A 14,600-nucleotide genomic window follows, 5' to 3' on the forward strand; every position below is an offset into this window, starting at 1 on the left:
TAAAATCTTGTCACATTGTGCTTCAAACTGTCAACAAACAAATCCTAGTAAAAAGGAGGGGGGGGGGGGGGGTTGTAGTGCATGTCCTACTTTTTTCAACACACACACACACCACAGTAGAGTAAATTGAGCTTATAGGACTCAAGGCAAATTTCCTGGTTTATGTATTGAGACTGCGTTGGGGGAGGCTGCTCAGTACAGTCCAATGCATATGGTGTGAACAAGGCTGCGTTACAATTAACACCATTAGCGGAAAATAAACAGAACATTTTTTGTTCATTCTGAGTATGCAGGAAAGTGCAATAAGTACGAGACTATAAAGAATATTAAAAGAAAACTCATAGGTTAATTTGTGTACAAGGTACAAAAGTGCAGCTTGACAGTATATATTTGCTTGTATTAACTTAACACCAGCAATTACCAGTACTATAAATACAACTTATATATGTAATAAATAAATGATTTCTTGCAAGATTAATACTTGCCCACTCAGGTATCATAAGAAGGTCTGGAAAAGTAGTAAATGTTCTCAATCCTGTTGGCAATGGAGAGATGTCCCCATACACAGATGCTGCAATAGTGGATGCCATTGTGTCTACCCTTCTAGCCTGTGAGTTTGAACTAAAGGAGATATAATATGTTAAAAAGTGCCCTGTCTAATAGTGCTATTAAGCTGCAATAGGTTAGATGCTAATTACTCAAGTCTTTCCCCACCTTGAAGGGGTGGTTAGCCAATCTCACCACTCCCTTAGCAATTCAGTGCTTTAAGTGAGTGTACTTGGATTGTAGAGGAACAATAGCCTGGAAATACAAGAATTTCAGGATCTGTATAAAATACCTGACAGGTGTTCTGCTCAGCTGTACAGAGACTGTTGCAAACTGCACCTATATAGTTTATTAAATGATACCATATCGCTTGTATGTTTTTTAAGAAATGAAAGAACTCAAAATGTACAAACATTGCCATAATTTATAGTTTTAACTATAACCTACACACTATGCTTTGTCAGTTTCAAAAGCTGGGAAAGTTACAGATGAACAGCTGATCTCTTAAAGCAGACATTCAGACTATTTGTTCCTCTTGTCTAAGCAGGATATGTAGCGCTGAAGGGAACACACACCTTCCATTTTTTGTGAGTGGACTTTCTGGATGCACAAGGACCAGTGGTGGAACAAGGTCAACTAGGTCAGTGGTTCTCAACTCCTGTCCTCAGGATTCACTAATAGGCCAGACTTTAAGTATTACCTTGGGGAGATGCAGACTAGAATACTGCAATCACTGAGCAGCAAACTATATCACCTGTGATGTATTTCAGTTATCTTGCAAACCTGGATTGTTAGTGGGTCCTGAGGACAGGAGTTGAGAACCACTGAACTAGAGCCTAGGGGAAAGATGGGAAACTGCACCCAGCACCCCACGCCCCATGACCTGCCTTCCCTCCCTCCTCCTGGTAGGATGGAGGCCAATAGTGGTGAGGGCCAAAATGTTTGTAATGTTTGTTCTATGCAAAAAAATAGCAGCTACCCGAAGTGTCACTGGAAGGAAAAAATGGCCTCGAGTTAGTGGTGTCCCTGAAATAAAATAAAGTCTCTGCATCAGTGGTGTCTCCAGAAGGAAAAAATGTCCTTTAGTCAGCGGTGTCACTGGAAGGAAAAATGTCCCTGCGTTGGTGGTGTCACTTAAAAAAAAAAAAAAAACCCTACATCAGTGGCATCACTGAAAGAAACACCATTGCAAAGCCCATCCCCCATCCCCAGTACAGAACTCTTCACTCAACCCTGACCCTCCCACTCATCACCAGAAAGCTCACCTCTCCTTTAGTACAGAGCATCCCCTCTTCCCCCCAGTACACAGGGCTCCCCCCTTCTCCCTCTCCACCCACTACACAGAGCTCCCCCCTCCTCCCACTCCCCCAAGACACAGGGCTCCCCCTCCTCCTTCTTCCCCAGTACACAGGGCTCCCCCTCCTCCCTGTACACATAGCTCCCCCCTCCTCCTTCTCCCAAGACACAGGGCTCCCCCTCCTCCCTCTTCCCCAGTACACAAAGACCCCCCCCTATCTTTCACCCCCGTACACAGAGCTCTCCTCCCGCTCCCCTCAGTACACAGATCCCCTCTTCTTGTCGGGGAAATGGCCGTATGAGAACTGGCAATATTGCCATAGCTCCCAACTGTCCCTGATTTCAAAGGGACTTTCCCTGATTTGGAGCAATGTCCCTCTGTCCCTCATTCCTCCTCATTTGTCCCTCATTTTGGTCTGATCTATAAAGATGTATATAAAATGCACTTTTTATCTATCAAAAAGTGTTTCCCAGCACTAAACCTTTCATCTGATTTCTAAATTAATGCATTTGTAAATTCCAAAAGGTATAGTAGTGGTAAAAAAAGCACTTGTGGGTTTGACCAATCTTATTTTTTTGTACAATTCTTCTTTAAGGGGGTGTGGCCAGGGGTGTGTCCTATGCCTGCATACTTTTGCTGATAAGTGTCCCTCATTCCCATCTCAAAAAGTTGGGAGGGATGACTAGAGCTGCCACCTCATCCCTTTAAACCCGAACACATATGAATTACACAGGTTCTGAGGCTAATTAAATGCAGATAAGGCACCATGTGAGTTTAATTACCACCTTAATCAGCCACAGAACCTGTGTAATTCATATGTGTTCGGGTTTAAAGGGATGAGGTGACAACCATAGGGATGACATTGCCAGTACTGGTAATGGTCGCATATGCAACAACGCTAATTGGCAGATGTGCGTGCGCTAGGGATGAGCCGAACACCTCCCGGTTCGGTTCGCACCAGAACCTGCGAACGGCCCGAAAATTCGCACAAACGTTAGAACCCCATTGAGGTCTATGGGACTCGAATGTTCGAAATCAAAATTTTAAAGGATAATTTGCATGGTATTGTCCTAAAAAGGGTTTGAGGACCCGGGTCCTGCCCCAGGGGACATATATCAATGCAAAAAAAAGTTTTAAAAACGTCAGTTTTTTCGGGAGCAGTGATTTTAATGATGCTTAAAGTAAAAAAAAAAAAAGTGAAATATTCCTTTAAATATTGGACCTGGGGGGTGTCTATAGTATGCCAGTCCCTGCACAAAATTACATTTTTAAAGGAATAAAAGTAATTTAAAACTGCTTGTGGCTTTAATGTAATGTCGGGTCCTGGCAATATGAATGAAAATTACTGAGACAAACGGCATGGGTACCCCCCCAGTCCATTACCAGGCTCTTTGGGTCTTGTATGGATATTAAGGGGAACCCCGCACCCAAATTAAAAAAAGGAAAGGCGTGGGGCCACCAGGCCTTATATACTCTGAACAGCAGTATACAGGCGGTGCAAACAAGACAGGGACTGTAGGTTTGTTGTTAGGTAGAATCTGTTTGTAATTTTGAACTGGTACATTTTTAACGTGTTTAACTCCAGCCAAAAAATCTATTTTAAGCTTTTTGGAAAACATAGGGAAGGGTTATCACCCCTGTGACATTTGTTTTGCTGTCTGTGCTCCTCTTCAGAAGATTTCACCTCACTTTCTGTCCCAATGACAAATGTTTTTTGAAAATTTGGGGTTTTTAGTGAAACAAGGATTGGTGTTAAAGCATCAGTGGAAAGGAGAAACGTTTTTCCCATATTAACTCTTACAGGAGAGAATTTCCCTTCCTAGGGGTAGATTTCATCTCACTTCCTGTTGTCTCCTTCCGTTTGCAAGTAAGAGTCGTTTGTAAGTTGGATGTTTGAAAGCAGGGTCCTGCCCTATATACTCTGCAGAAATTTGGGCCTTAGGTGTTGGTGTTGCCACAACACTGTAAGCCCTCACAGGGCCCTGCTATGAAATATTAGATCAAGAATTGTAATTACATGCACCTGTTGAACAGGAGCAAAAAAATTGGGCCTTTGGTGGTGGTGCTGGTGCCACATCAATGTAAGTCCTCACAGTTACTCTTGGTGGGTGCTGGAACAGGCCCTGCTGTGAAATATTGGATCAAAAATTGTAATTACACGCCCCTGTTAAACAGGGGCTGAAAAATTGGGCCTTAGCCACTGGTGGTGGTGCCCAGAACCAAAAATGTTCTTACAAGCTATCAGCATGATCATTGAGGAGGAAGAGGATAATCACTCAGCATAACAGGATAGTCACTCAGCATCAGCATAGGCAGTCTTGAAGGGATCTGACATTTCAAAAAAAAATAATTCGGTTACATCAGCATCAGGTGCTTGGTAGCTGGTGGTGATCCAAGACTGATTCATTTTTATGAAGGTCAGTCGATCGACCGAGTCGGTGGACAGACGCACCCTGTGATCGGTTACAAAGCCTCCAGCAGCACTGAAAGTGCGTTCCGAAAGAACGCTGGATGCAGGACAGGCCAGTAGCTCAATTGCATACTGTGCAAGCTCTGACCAGTGATCCATCCTCAAGACCCACTAACCCAGAGGATTTTCGGTGGGAAAGGTGTCCAAATCAGAGCTTGCCCCTAGGTATTCCTGCACGACGTAAAACAGACGCTGGCGATGGTTGCTGGAACCGATCATACCTTGGGGCTGCGGACTAAAAAATTATCTGAACGCATCGGTCAGACATCCACCTTCTCCACCGCTCCTTCTTTGACTGACCGAAGCCTCAGCAACACTTTGTCCAGGAACAGGAGTTTGTAACCTCCTAGTCTCTGGGAACGCGTTGCACAGACCTTTCTGAAAGGCCTCCCGAAGATGTTTCATCCTCTGCTTCCTCTGCGATGGCAAGATAAGGTCCGCAACCTTACCCTTGTAACGTGGATCAAGGAGGGTTGCCAGCCAGTATTGATCCCTCTCCTTGATACCACGAATACGAGGATCCTTCCGCAGGCTTTGCAGGATCAGGGTGGCCATGCAGCGTAGGTTTGCTGAGGCATTCGGTCCAGAGTCCTCTGGGTCACTAAGGACGACATGATCCGCAGCCACCTCCTCCCAGCCACGTACAAGTCCATGGGTTTCTTGGGACTGTAAATGATCCCTTAAAGACTGCTGCTGATGCTGAGTGCCAGGCTCCACCTCCATGCTGACACAATCCTCCTCCTCCTCCTCTACCTGTGTGATTGGCGGGCATGCAGGAACACTGTCTGGATAAAGGGGGCCTTGAGAGCTAAGGAAGTCCTCCTCTTCCTGCCTCTGTTCTGCCTCAAGGGCCCTGTCCATTATTCCACGCAGTGTGTGCTCCAACAGGTGGACAAGGGGGACAGTGTCACTGATGCATGCACTGTCACTGCTCACTATCCTCGTGGCCTCCTCAAATGGTGACAGGACAGTGCATGCACCCCTGATCATGGCCCACTGGCGTAGGGAAAAAACCAAGCTCCCCTGACCATGTCCTGGTGCCATAGTCGCACAGGTACTCATTGATGGCCCTCTGCTGCATGTGCAGCCGCTGCAGCATGGCCAACGTTGAGTTCCACCTGGTGGGCATGTCACAGATTAGGCGGTTCTTGGGCAGGTTAAATTCCTTTTGGAGGTCTGCCAGCCGAGCACTGGCATTATATGACCGGCGGAAATGCACACAGACTTTCCTGGCCTGCCTCAGGACATCCTGTAAGCCCGGGTACCTGCCCAAGAACCGCTGCACCACCAAGTTAAGGACGTGAGCCAAACAGGGCACATGGGTCAATTGTCCCTGTCGGAGGGCGGAGAGGAGGTTGGTGCCATTGTTGCAAACCACCATTTCTGCCTTAAGTTGGCATGGCGTCAACCACCTCTGAATCTGCCCCTGCAGAGCTGACAGAATCTCTGCCCCAGTGTGGCTCCTGTCCCCCAAGCACACCAGCTCAAACACCGCATGGCATCTTTTGGCCTGCGTACTTGCGTAGCCCCTTGAACGCCTACGGGGCACTGCTGGTTCCAAGGACAAAGCACAGGAAGAGGCCATGGAGGAAGAAGAAGAGGAGGGGGTGGAGGAGAGAGGTGTGTCAGAATTACCAGTAGTGGCATTTTGGAGGCGTGGTGGCGGAACAACCTCCAACACTACTGCACCTTGTCCTGCATCCTTCCCAGCTGCCAGCAGAGTCACCCAATGCACCGTGAAACTTAGGTAACGTCCCTGTCCATGCCTGCTGGACCATGAGTCAGCGGTAATATGCACCTTACCGCTGACCGCCCTGTCCAGCGAGGCCAAGACATTGCCTTCCACATGCCGGTAGAGAGCTGGAATCGCCTTTCGCGAGAAAAAGTGGTGTTTGGGAACCTGCCACTGAGGAACCGCACATTCCACAAACTCACGGAAGGGGGCAGAGTCTACCAACTGAAAAGGTAGCAGTTGAAGTGCTAGCAATTTTGCCAAGCTAGCATTCAACCGCTGGGCATGTGGATGGCTGGGAGCGAACTTCTTTCTGCTGTGCAGCAGCTGGGGCAGGGAAATTTGCCTGGTACAATCTGACGTCGGTGTACCAATAGCAGATTGCCCGCAAGTACTTGGCTGTGACACACCTAATTCTACACCTTCATTCCTCTCAGTGCAGGTCTCAGAGAGGACTGAAGCAGTGGCGTCTCCAGCTTTCATATTTAGGGGGGGCACATGGGGGGACAGGGACAAAAGTAGGGGGGCAACTATAAAATGCAATTATATATATCCTGGGGCCCTTTACTACGATCCCACAGCGGCCCTTTCACATGTTCTGCAGTGAGCTCCATTCCTAATGTATTGGGGCCCCCAGGGTGGCAGAAAACAAGAGATATATGTCAGCAGCATACCAAGAAAATATAAGGGTCCAAAGCAGTGGGAGAACTATCAGGGTTGCAAAGGTTGTCTTGCCACCAGGCCCTGGTGTTCTGCCACTGTGGGGTTCCCCAGCCTCCTCTTGCTGTCCTGCCCCTGCTATTGACAGCGCTGGTCTGGCATCTCTTGGAATTTACAGGCTGGTTCTCCTGTCCTAAGGACGGGAGAAATCAGTCTGTTTTTTCAGTAACTGAGAGTCCTGGTGGAGTCCTTCCTGCAACTCGCTCTTCTCCCTGCCAATGAGGATGCAGGGGAAGGAGCAGATCAGGCAGCCGTGGTTGTGTGAGCGCTCGCATTATGCAGTGTCAGCGAGCAGAGGGAGGGGGGAGGAATCACCTGCAGGAGCTGACTGGGGACGCTCTCCCTCTTAGACATTGCCTTTTTTGTAAAAAAAAAAAAAAAACATTTTCTTTGGGGGGGGGGGGGGGGGGGCACATGGTGGGGCACAGCATAATGTTGCGGGGGTCAGGGCCCCCTCTGGCCCCCCCTAAGGTCGCAATTGGACTGAAGGTATAGTGGGGTTGGAGATCCCAGCTGATGAGAAGCAAGGAGAGGTCCTCTTTGTTCTTTGGTGTAGGTCTTTTAGCTACGCTTGCCAACGAACTGCATGGCAGGTCAATATATGTCTGGTCAAGTATGTGGTGCCCAAGCGGGAGATGTCTTGGGCCCGCGAGATACGCTTGAGACATATGTAGCAAATAGCAGCGGTGCGATCTGATGCACTCATCTCAAAAAAGGCCCACACCAAAGAACTTTTGGAATGACGCGCAGAGACAGCAGCAACCTGCACATGCGGAGCTCTGCGGTGTGATGCAGTCAGTGTGCTGCCCTTAGGCTGGCCCCTGGAGGGCATCCTGCCTCGTTGGTGATGTGCTTCCTCCTCCTCTCTCCTATCAGGCACCCACATGGAGTCAGTGACCTCATCATCCCCTCCCTCCTCATCACTGGAGCAAACCTGGCAGAATGCTGCAGCAGGGGGAACATGACTGCCAGATAGCTGTCCTTCTTGGGCACCCCCTCTGTCCAGGCTCACATTACTGCCTTCATCTAGCTGAGTACCATTATCAGAGCCTTCAAAACGCTGGGCATCCTCCTGGAGCATGTGCCCAACACTGTGGTCAAACAGTTCGAGGGACTCCTCAGGAGGACATGGTGGGGCTTGGGAAGGAGTCACTGATGCCATTGAGCCGAGGGAAGAGGCCGCGTTGGCAGCTGCTTTGCCAGACAAAGTACCCTGAGCCTGGGTGAGAGAGGATGAGGAGGATGAGGACGGCTTGGTCATCCACTCGACCAAGTCTTCCTCATGTTGCGGCTCAACATGGCCAGCTGCCGAAAAAAAGGCCAAGCGTGTTCCACGGCCACATGCTGATGAGGATGCACTGTGTCGACCAGCACTGTTGCCTCTAGACACAGAGCCTGCTTGCCCTCTTTTATTGGCTTGTGACTGTCTGCCTCTCCTTGTTGGCCTTCCAGACATACTATTGGCCTGCAGTGAGCTGCACAAAACTGGGATGTACATATATATATATATATATATATATATATATATATATATATATATATATATATATATATATATATATATATATATATATATACCAATTATACTGCAGCTAGCAGAATCAACTGCCTGCCTGTAGTATTATTAGTATGATAACACCTGCACTTGTCTTCAGTTAGCTATACTGTAGGTGCAACTGTGCAGGGTACACAGTACAGTAACTTGAAATAGGTCAAGAGCCTACACAAGCACCTGGCTGCAGGTAGCTATACTGTAGGTGCAACTGTGCGGGGTACACAGTACAGTAACTGGAAATACGTCAAGAGCCTACACAAGCACCTGGCTGCAGGTAGCTATACTGTAGGTGCAACTGTGCGGGGTACACAGTACAGTAACTGGAACTACGTCAAGAGCCTACACAAGCACCTGGCTGCAGGTAGTTATACTGTAGGTGAGACTGTGCAGGGTACACAGTACAGTAACTGGAAATACGTCAAGAGCCTACGCAAGCACCTGGCTGCAGGTAGCTATACTGTAGGTGAGACTGCAGGGTACACAGTACAGTAACTGGAAATACGTCAACAGCCTACACAAGCACCTGGCTGCCGGTAGCTATACTGTAGGTGAGACTGTGCGGGGTACACAGTAGAGTAAATGGAAATACTTCAAAGAGCCTACACAAGCACCTGGCTGCAGGTAGCTATACTGTACAGTAACACAGTACAGTAACTGGAAATACGTCAAGAGCCTACACAAGCACCTGGCTGCAGGTAGCTATACTGTAGGTGAGACTGTGCAGGGTACACAGTACAGTAAATGGAAATACTTCAAAGAGCCTACACAAGCACCTGGCTGCAGGTAGCTATACTGTAGGTGAGACTGTACAGGGTACACAGTACAGTAACTGGAAATACTTCAAGGAGCCTACACAAGCACCCGGCTGCAGGTAGCTATACTGTAGGTGAGACTGTGCAGGGTACACAGTACAGTAACTGGAAATACTGTAAAAACACCTGCCTGCCTGTCAGTATATTAGGAAGAGAAGAACAGGAACTAGCTAAACTGAATATATATATATATATATATATCTATATATATATATCTATATATCTATATATATATATATAGATATATATATATATATATATATATCTATATATATATATACACAACACCTGGGATGCATATATATATATATATATATATACACAATACACTGTAACTGCAGCTAACTGACTCTACCTGCCTACTCTATCTAACTTAAATCAAATGACACTGTCTCTCTCTCTATCTCTGTCTCAACGCCGGAACACACTACACAGGGCCGGCGTGCAGGCGGCCTTATATAGTGTGGGCCGTGTACTAAACCCCCTGAGCCATAATTGGCCAAAGCCTCTTTGGCTGTGGCCAATTACGGCTCTCTGTACACACAGCGCTGTGATTGGCCAAGCATGCGGGTCATAGTGCATGCTTGGCCATTCATCAGCCAGCAATGCACTGCGATGCCGCAGTGAATTATGGGCCGTGACGCGCCACTTGAAATTGGTGCGAATGGCCCATATCGTTCGTAACTCGGCGAACCACCGAACACACAATGTTCGAGTCGAACATGGGTTCGACTCGAACATGGGTTCAACTCGAACACGAAGCTCATCCCTAGCGTGCGCAATAGGCACACAATGTGACAGATGCGGCCACTTACTGGTCTATAAAAGACTGCTGCTGAGCCTATCACATTGCTGGATTGTCATCAGCCTTCCTGTGTTCCGGAGCCCCTGTGCATATTCTATTGGATTTTCTGTTGTGACCCGACTTGCTCCTGACCTGTCTGATCTGCTCTCCTGGTTTTGACCCCCTGGCTTGCTTTACTGACTTCGCTACTGTCTCCAGTGTATGATCCCAGCCTGTATCACAGACTTTGCTACCATTACCTATCCCTGGCTTGCCTTCCTGTATTTGACCTTGGCTAAATCCTGTTTCTGCTACCTGCTTCTTCCTCCTGACGGATCCACTGTGTTAGGCCCCTGGCCTGGCTTTCACTACAGTCTTTTGCACGCACTGTTGCCAAGTACTACTGAGGTTACCTAAGAGACTTTGGCCCAGCAGTGTATCCTGCCTCATCTGATATACTTCAGGTGACTACCGGCTCTGCTCTCCTGTATCAATCTGGTAACCTGTGCTTCTTTGGGCACAATACCTTCTGTACCATCTTCAGGGGTGTACTGCACATAGGGCCCTTTCACACTGGGGTGGTTTGCAGGCGATATTGCGCTAATAATAGCCCCTGCAAACCAACCCGAAACAGCCGCTACTGTCTCTCCAGTGTGAAAGCCCCGGGGGCTTTCACACTGGAGCAGTGCGGAGCAGTGAAGGAGTGGAGTATGCACCTCTCCTTCACCACTCCTGCCCATTGAAATCAATGGGACAGCGCGTCTATACCGCCGGCAAAGCGCCTCTGCAGAGGCACTTTTCAGTGGTCTGTAACCCTTTCTCAGCCGCTAGCGGGGGGTAAAACCGCCCCGCTAGGGGCCGAATACCAACGGTAAAGCGCCGCTTACAATAGCAGTGCTTTACCGCAGATGCTGCCCCCGCCCCAGTGTGAAAGAGGCCTTAGCCACAAGGGGAGCCCTCTCGGCACTTCAGCCTCCAACCAGGTACGTGACACTCCTCCTACTACAGACTCCCACCTGATCTGTCTCTCCCCGAGTACACAGATCCCTCCCTTACTCTCCTCCCTCTTCCCCTCCACTACACAGAGCACTACCTCCTCCCCCTAGCACATGTAGCAAGGTCTCCGGCCTCCTTCAGTCTAAAGAGAACCTCCAGTGCCAGAGATAGCTGACATCCTTCTGTACATGGTGGGTTGTGAGGCATAGTGGGTGCAAGATGAATAAAGTTATTGGGCGCCAGACACTTCTTGAATGCAAAAGAGATGTTTATTTCTCTTACCAACTTTTATGGGGACAAGAGGGTTATGGCCAGGACACCCTTGAATAGTTGCTCTGGGAACTGTGGCGCCCGCCTTCTTCTTGCTGCGGCGAGCCAAAATGGTAATAGAGTCCATTTTGGAGTCTGTATTAACCCTCACAGCGCTGGGGGAAAGTGTCAAAAGACCATGCTGATCTCCTGAGCAATGAGACTTATTGGTTCTTCCCCACGTTGATAGTATACGCAACAACACAGTCTATGAGAAGGGTAAAGGTTACTTGCCAACTTCCCACGGAGCCAGACGGAGTCCCGATGGAGCCGAAGCCAGTTGCTATGGGTGACTGCTGCAAGGACAATGCCTTAGCCCCACGTTGGTCGCCAAATGTAGCAAGGTCTCTGGCCTCCTTCAGTCTAATGAGAACCTCCAGGGCCAGAGATAGCTGACATCCTTCTGTACATGGTGGGTTGTGAGGCATAGTGGGTGCAAGATGGATAAAGTTATTGGGCCCCAGACACTTCTTGAATGCAAAAGAGATGTTCTCTTATAAACTTTTAAGGGGGAAAGAGGGTTAGGGCCAGGACACCCTTGAGTAGTTGCAAGTTCAATTAGCAGACTCCGAGACTTGATCACCGCCTGAAGTTCCCGATTCTCCACCGTGCCCGTTCTGTGAGAATATTGCTCTGATACTTGCCTCAGTTACTTACTGTGGTCCCTGGTAATTAGGTGGTTGGTCCCTTAGTGGTGACAGCTTCCCCTCTACCTCTGACCACTTACAGGTTCCCCGGCCGGCAGAACCATCACTTCTGGTTGAACTGCAAGCTGCAATCCCAACCCTGCGCTGCTCTCTTGCTTCTGGATAGGCCATCAGACAGCCTAGCAGCCAGACACCCCCTGGGATAGGCCCAATCTCTGGCCTAGCAGCCGGGGCCACACGACACAGGTCCACCCAGACAGCCGTCCAGGTAGCACAGAAGATAGATCAGCTGACTCCACCCGAATATATATGCTCTCCCAGCAGGCCAAGGGATCCAAGAAAACCCTTGCCCACTGGCTGAGATACCCCATAACCTGACCTTGGGTTGCCCTTCTCATATCTAATACCACCAAGTACCCGGCCACCTAGTGGTAGAAGAGAAAAGTGCAACAAGGTCAAACTTAGGGAGAAATCAATGGATCTCTAACAATAAACCAGGATAACTACTCCTGGCAAGTAAATTTGTGAGGCGCATCCCTGCCTAAACTCCAGGATGCTACATCCTCCCCCTGCCCAAAAAACAATGTCTCGGAGTTTGCAGAAAAAAATAATAATTTGAGCTCCCAAGCACAATGTCCTGGCAAAAACTGGGATGGGTGGGGAAACAGGGAAAGAAAAAGTAACAGGGTATATGGCGTACCACATGAAATAAACATGGTATTAGACACATGAGATAGTAGATCACATATGACAAGGAGATATCAAAAATAGTTATGTACAATTTTAAAAGTAAGCAAAGTCAATGGTATTTCTTCCTAACTATCTAATATATACAGTAATAACTAGATGTAGAAAGGGTTAGTGTTGTTGTACCGTTAGATCCCTGTCTCTCCTTAGCCAAGGAAGACGTGCCAACTCTGCAACACCTGAAAGAGAGTAAACAGCAATGCATAAGCATTCTATCCTATTGTAACATGCAATATATATACACACGTGATTGTATGGTTTTTCAATTGGGACGTACTAAATCATTTCATGTGAAAATGGCTTAATGTATCTTAATGTGTAATAAAGTGCCCAAACCTCAATCAATTGCCCTGAAACTTTGCACAGCCTAAGTTTTTACCTTTCCAAACCTACCCTATAAGTTTTATGCATTTCGGTGTTCCACAAGGTAAACTAGGGACATTAAGCTTGTTTTTTGGGGAGCTTAATGTACAAAAAAGACCTTAAATGTTAACCAATTTCCCCCAGACTTTACACAATAGGCTCTATCCATGCCAACATATTCTGAAAATGTCAGCTCATTTGGTAAATCACACCAAAATTTATTCACATTTAGCTATATTTTACAATGCTAAAACATTTCATGTGAACAGCTTAATGTAAAAAGAGCTTAACGTACGTATAATGTGCCTTAAAGTCAATCAATTGTCTTGAAACTTTGAGCAGCCTAAGTTCTCAACTTTCCAAACCTATCCAAGAAGTTTCATGCGATTTGGTGTTTCACAAGGCAAACTAGGGACAATAAGCTTGTTTTTTGGGGAGCTTAATGTGGCTTAACATACAAAACAGACCTTAAAGGTTAACCAATTTCCCCCAAACTTCACACAATAGAAGACTCTATCCATGCCAACATATTATGAAAATTTCAGCTAATTTTGTTAGTCACACCAAAAGTTATTTACGTTAAGCTATATTTTACAGTGCTAAAACATGAACAGCTTAATGTAAAAAGCGCTTAATGTACCATAATGTGCCTTAACCTTAATCTATTGTAATGAAACTTTGCACAGCCTAAGTTCTCAACTTACCAAACCTATCTAAGAAGTTTCATGCGATTCTGTGTTCCACAAGGCAAACTAGGGACATTAAGCCTGTTTTTTGGGGAGCTTAATGTGGCTTAATGTACAAAAAGACTTTAAATGTTAACCGACTTCCCCCAAACTTCACACAATAGAAGACTCTATCTATGCAAACGTATTCTGGAAATTTCAGTTCATTTGGTCAATCACACCAAAAGTTATTCACGTTAAGCTTTATTTTGCAATGCTAAAACATTTAATGTGAACAGCTTAACCACTTCCCGACCAGCGCACGCCAATGTACGTCGGCAGAATAGCACGGCTGGGCAAATGGACTTACAGGTACGTCCATTTAAATTCCCCGCCGTGCCATTGCGTGCGCGTGCCAGCCGGGAGCTCCGTGAGTCGGGTCGTGGGTCCCGCGGACTCGATCGCCGCGGGCATACCCGCGATCGCCTCACGGAGAGGACAAACGGGGAGATGCTGATGTAAACAGCATCTCGCCGTTCTGCCCAGTGACAAGTTTCATGATCACAGCTCCCTGTCATCGGCAGCAGTGATCAGCGTAGTAACACACACAGCCCATCCCCCCTACAGTTAGAATCACTCCCCTAGTACTGACTTAACCCCTCCCCGCCCCCTAGTGGTTAACCCCTTCACTGCCAGTGTCATTTACACAGTAATCAGTGCATTTTTAATCGCACTGATCGCTGTATAAATGACAATGGTCCCAAAAATGTGTCAAAAATGTCCGACATGTCCGCCATAACGTCGCAGTCACAATAAAAATCGCTGATCGCCGCCATTACTGGTAAAAAAAAAAAATATTAATAATAATGCCATAAAACTATCCCCTATTTTGTAAACGATATAACTTTTGCGCAAACCAATCAATAAACGCTTATTGCGATTTTTTTTTTACCAAAA

General features: G+C 47.2%; 1 protein-coding gene across 2 annotated transcripts in view; it reads right to left on the minus strand.

The window, feature by feature from the left end:
• The window catches only part of LOC141140660 (myelin and lymphocyte protein-like), a 398,217-nt gene that overhangs the window by 106,862 nt on the left and 276,755 nt on the right, over positions 1 to 14,600 (minus strand). The window contains exon 1 of one of the 2 annotated variants that reach the window (XM_073628060.1): positions 486 to 681. The exons of the other annotated variant lie outside the window; for it this stretch is intronic. Within the exon in view, the coding sequence (XP_073484161.1) occupies positions 486 to 590 (105 nt within the window). The 5' untranslated portion in view covers positions 591 to 681. Of the gene's footprint in view, positions 1 to 485; positions 682 to 14,600 lie in introns of those variants that run through there. 2 annotated transcript variants of the gene reach the window in all.

This window comes from Aquarana catesbeiana, linkage group LG04 (assembly GCF_042186555.1).
Source record: "Aquarana catesbeiana isolate 2022-GZ linkage group LG04, ASM4218655v1, whole genome shotgun sequence".
Taxonomy (NCBI): domain Eukaryota; kingdom Metazoa; phylum Chordata; class Amphibia; order Anura; family Ranidae; genus Aquarana; species Aquarana catesbeiana.